Source organism: Sorex fumeus, unplaced genomic scaffold (genome assembly GCF_029834395.1).
Source record: "Sorex fumeus unplaced genomic scaffold, SorFum_2.1 ptg000044l, whole genome shotgun sequence".
Lineage (NCBI taxonomy): Eukaryota > Metazoa > Chordata > Mammalia > Eulipotyphla > Soricidae > Sorex > Sorex fumeus.
In genome coordinates this window covers 2,526,621-2,531,086 of record NW_026606101.1, presented here as the reverse complement: position 1 = coordinate 2,531,086, position 4,466 = coordinate 2,526,621, and the positions used below count along the sequence as shown (strand labels likewise).

The 4,466-nt window shown below is 63.9% G+C and overlaps 1 protein-coding gene across 1 annotated transcript; it reads right to left on the bottom strand.

Annotated features, from left to right (window-relative positions):
* Window positions 1–348: 348 nt before the first annotated feature.
* Window positions 349–3,909, bottom strand: FITM2 (fat storage inducing transmembrane protein 2). The gene is made up of 2 exons (XM_056122118.1): window positions 3,679–3,909; window positions 349–1,370 (listed from the first exon to the last, which is right to left on the bottom strand). The coding sequence occupies exons 1-2, from the start codon at window positions 3,849–3,851 to the stop codon at window positions 755–757; spliced, it is 789 nt and encodes a 262-aa protein (XP_055978093.1). The 5' UTR covers window positions 3,852–3,909; the 3' UTR covers window positions 349–754.
* Window positions 3,910–4,466: the final 557 nt, after the last annotated feature.

The following is a 4,466-nucleotide window of genomic DNA, read 5'->3' as shown; positions in this document are numbered from 1 at the left end:
ACTAGAACCAGACTCATTCCAAGGGACTGGGCGGTGGGAGGCCCGGCTGGGCAGGGCATGGGCCTAGCAAATAAGGCTTTGATTCCCTGCACAAAAAAAGGAAGGAAGGAAGGAAGGAAGGAAGGAAGGAAGGAAGGAAGGAAGAGAAATAGGAAGGAAGGAAGGAATGAAGGAAGAGAAGGAAGGAAGGAAGGAAGGAAGGAAGGAAGGAAGGAAGGAAGGAAGGGAAGGAAGGAAGGAAGAGAAATAAGGAAGGAAGGAAGGAAGGAAAGAAGGAAGGAAGGAAGGAAGGAAGGAAGAGAAGGAAGGAAGGAAGAGAAATAAGGAAGGAAGGAAGGAAGAGAAGGAAGGAAGGAAGGAAGGAAAAGAGAAGTAAGGGGGAGGAGAAGAAAGGAATCAAGAGCAACAGGAAGGAAGGAGAGAGAAAGAGAGAAACCCCACTGGAAATAAATGCTTCTGCAAAACTCGCCAGAGGGAAATATTAAATAACAGCATGAACAGCCATGAAAATGGAAAACTAAATTCAAGAAGAGGATGACGGGGCCTGGTGCACGCCAGGCGGCAGCTTTCCTGCTTGGGTCCCCGGGGACGCTGGGGCTGAGTGGGGCATGCAGGGTGCCCGCCTGCGGTCCCCAGACCCTCCCGTGCTCCCCCTCCCCATGGCCCGGTAACTTCCTCTCCGAAGTGAAGCAGGAGACGAGCAAACCCTCTGCGGGCCGCAGGGGGCCACCACCCGTCTACGCTGGCCACTCTGTTACTTCCTGTACGTGTCCCGCTTGGTGCTGAGGCCGGCACTCCGGGGCGGCAGTCCGGGGGACAGTGGGCTCAGGTACCAGCCGCGGTACGTCCCATACCAGCCCAGCAGCCCGAAGAAGGTGCCGAACACCTTCTGGGACAGGTCGTGGAAGTACACGGCCGTGCACAGGAACATCCCCACCCAGATGGCCGTCAGGCCGCCCAGGGCCACCACGAGCGCCGTGACGGCGGGGCTGGCACCGGGGTCCTGGTCCGGCCGCGCCTCCTGCAGCACGGCCATCTCCTCCACGATCATGAGGATGCAGAAGGACAGCAGGAAGGAGTGGCCTGAGATGTCGAAGCCGTGCCAGTGGCCGCCCGCCCGGAGGCACTGCGACTTGTCCCCGTGCTCCTGCCGGACCTTCTCCAGCGCCGGCGACTGGTAGCAGCTGCCCGTGACGTGCTCGACGCCCGAGAAGACGGCCGTGCAGGCATACCAGTAGGCTGTGCCCACGAGCAGGGTGCTCAGGCGCCGCAAAACCAGGCCGGGCCGGCCCGTCAGGGAGTAGTTGGTGAGGGCGATGAAAGGGAGCAGCAGACAGACCGTCCAGGCCCAGGCCAGCTTGACGAAATACCTGGCGGAGGAAGACAGTGGGCGTGAAGGGGGCACGCGGGGTGGGAAGTCAACAAGAGGGCCGGGGCGACGGGGGCAGAGGGGAGGGGAGTGGCCTTGCACGCAGCTGACTCGAGTTCGGTCCCCAGCCCCCATATGATTCCCCCCAAGGGCTCCACCAGGAGTGACCGTGAGCTCAGAGCCACGAGTCAACCCTCAGCATCATTCAGGTGTGGCCCCAAAACAAACAAACAAAAAACCTCATCAAGCCGACAAGATCTTGACTCCTCTGGGCTAACCACCGTGACCACATTATAATCACTTCATTTCCTCCCGCAGGACTAAACAGCTCCTCAAAGTCCCTAACCACCCGCTGGGAGGCAGGTGCTCCTGCTAAGGGCATGATTATCCCCATTTGACAGAGAAGGAAAACTGAGCCCCGCCTCAGAAGCACCACGCCCAAAGTGGAGGTCCTTGCCAGGGAACTGGAGGTTCAAAATCCCCAGCCTGTGAAACTCAGGCCCAGGTACGGGGGGTCTGTGGATCCTCTGCCGGCCACTTCCTGCTCAGAAAAGTCATCACGGACGCCTTCCAGCGCCAGGGGGCTTTCACACGTGCTCACTTTCCCATTGGAGGTGCTCGACCACCTGGGCAGAAAGGGCTCATTTGCCCCACTAGGCGGCAAATCTAAGTCTCGGAAACACGCTCCATAATTTGCCCAAGGTGACCCTCGCACGGCAGGCCAGCACGGGCCCTGGAGTCTGTGCCCGCCTGCGTGAAGATCCTTCCAGCGTGGCAGATAGGATCCTGGAATGATGCTCACTACCACACTAGCAACCCCTGAGTTTGAATCCTGCCTCTGTGGAACTCACTTCCGCACTTCTTCAGGCCTCCCCACTCCGGCTGGGTTGTCACCCAGACCTGAGGAACTCTCAAGCTCTCTCCCATGAATTAGCACAGAGGCCTGGAACCAAACGCAGGACGTCATGAGTGCCAGCAAACAGGGAACCAGCCTGCCAGGCCTCCTGGCTCTGGGCCCTTGGGCAGCGGCAGAGGAGGCCACAGCCGCCCGCCCTGCCCCACTGCCCGCTGAAGGGGGTGACCTGGGCCCACGGCAGTAAACGCACACCTGAGAGATTTGGGGCCGCTCTGCTCTCCGGGTCTATTTTCATTTGGGGGTGAGGGGTGCATCTGACTGTGCTCAGGGTCTACTCCTGGCTAGAGCTCGAGGTCATTCATGAAGAGCCTTGGGGTGCCAACTGTTGGTGCTGGAGACAGAACCTGGGCCAGCACCCTGCCCTCTGTCCTCTCTCTCCAGCCTCGGTGTTCATACTCTGCGCCCATTCTCCCGGGCTGGGTGGGAAGGAAACTGGACCGATTCTTCCTGGGTCACAAAAACGTTCAAGGAGGGGGATCCTCTTAGCCCCAAGAGCTGCCCAAACCCGGGGTTTCCAGAACTCCCCCCTCTCCCAAGCAGATCCTCGGAGCTGGCTGGCCGGGGACAGAGAGGAACCCACCACGGGGGCTCTCTGGACAGTGCCCGGGAAGGAGGCTCCAGGCGGGCAGAAGCAGAATTCCTCTCCATTAGCAACAGTGACAGTTTGTCTGTTGACTTGGCCGTGCCCAGGATCACCCGGGGGCCACACCCCGGGGCACGGGCGGGCCGAGCGTGCCCTCAACCACCGCGTCCCATCTCCTGCCCCGGCCCTGCGACAGCTTTTTTGCGCAGCAAACTTGGAAAACGCGGGAGCGGGTGGGGGGTGTCGGGAAACAGGCGGGCGAGGGGCAGCGGGTGGAGGGAGGGAGGGAGGGAGGGAGGGAGGGAGGGGCCGGGTCCTGCCCCATGGACTTTGGGCGGCCCGAGCAGGGCCCCGGCGGCCCGGGGTGCGATGGGGTGGGGAGAGATCGGCGCCAGGGGGTCCCGCTCGGAGGGAAGCCAGGGGACAGGGGGAGGGTGGGCGCGGCCTCGAGTGCTTAGGGGGGCTCGTGCCTGTCAACCAGGGCCGGTGCAATCACGGCGTCCCACAACCAGCAGGTGGGGAGGCGGCGGCGACCCCCCCCCCCCCACCAAGGCAGGTCCCAGCTCCGAGGGGGCGCGCGGGTTGCAGCTACCCGGGAGGGTTCGCCCCTGCGCCGCGCCCCCAGACCCCGCTGCACGCGCCCGCCAAATCGGGCTGTCCCGGGGGGCCCCGAGCGCCGGCGACACACGTGCAATCGGCGGCTGTTGCTCCCGGGAGGGCAGCCCCGGGGGACCCCCCACCCACCCCCACCCCCACGGCCTCGCCCCCAGCCCCCAGCCCCCAGCCCCCAGCCCCGCGGGGCGCACTCACACGTTGAGGACGTTGCGCTTGTTGCTCAGGTAGCTCGCGGGCAGCGGCGACAGCTCCTTGACGAGCGAGCCCGCCAGCATGCCGGCCACCAGGGCCCAGGGCAGGTAGCGCCGCGCCGCCGCCCGCGCCAGCGTCCCGCGCACCAGCCACGCGCAGCGTCCCAGGCGGTCCATGCCCGACCTCGCCGGCCACCGTCCGCGGCGCCGTGTGTGCCCTCCCGGCCACCGTCTCCGCCCTTCACACGCCGCCCCGAGAGCGCATGCGCGGCGGCGGCGGCGAGACCCCGCCCCCCCGGGAGTCTCAGGCTCTCACGCTCGCTCACTCGCTCGCGCGCTCCCCCTCCCGGTCACCGGCCGCCTCTGCAGCAGCAGCGCGCGCGGCTTTGGCTCTGCTCTGCTGGGGGGGGGCGGTCCAAAGGAATCAAGGTGGTCGCCGCTCGGTGCAGAACGCAGCTGTGACACCCCCCCCCCCCCCCCGGACCGCGGTCGGTCAGAAGCGACAGAGCCTGGGTTTTAGCATTTATGACACGGGGGCAGAAGGTGTGGCTGAAGTGACTGGGAGGAGAGCCCTTGGGTCCAAGCCCCTAGACCCACGAGCACTGAGTTGGGAGTAGCACCACGGTGTGCCCCTCCTCCCCAACCAAACAATCAACCAATCCACCAACCCACCAACCCACCAACCCACCAACAAACCGGAAGAAAGTGCATTAGAGGGCGTTGGAGCAATAGCACAGCGGGTAGGGCATTTGCTTTTCATACGGCCGACCTGGGTTCGATTCCCAGCATCCC

What these genes read in the sequence shown, in the direction of transcription:
- FITM2 (XM_056122118.1), bottom strand. Translation starts at nt 3,851, where the DNA reads ATGGACCGCCTGGGACGCTGCGCGTGGCTGGTGCGCGGGACGCTGGCG. An exon ending in AAGCGCAACGTCCTCAACGT is followed by an intron (nt 1,371 to 3,678) that starts GTGAGTGCGCCC and finishes TTCCTCCGCCAG; the next exon opens with GTATTTCGTCAAGCTGGCCT.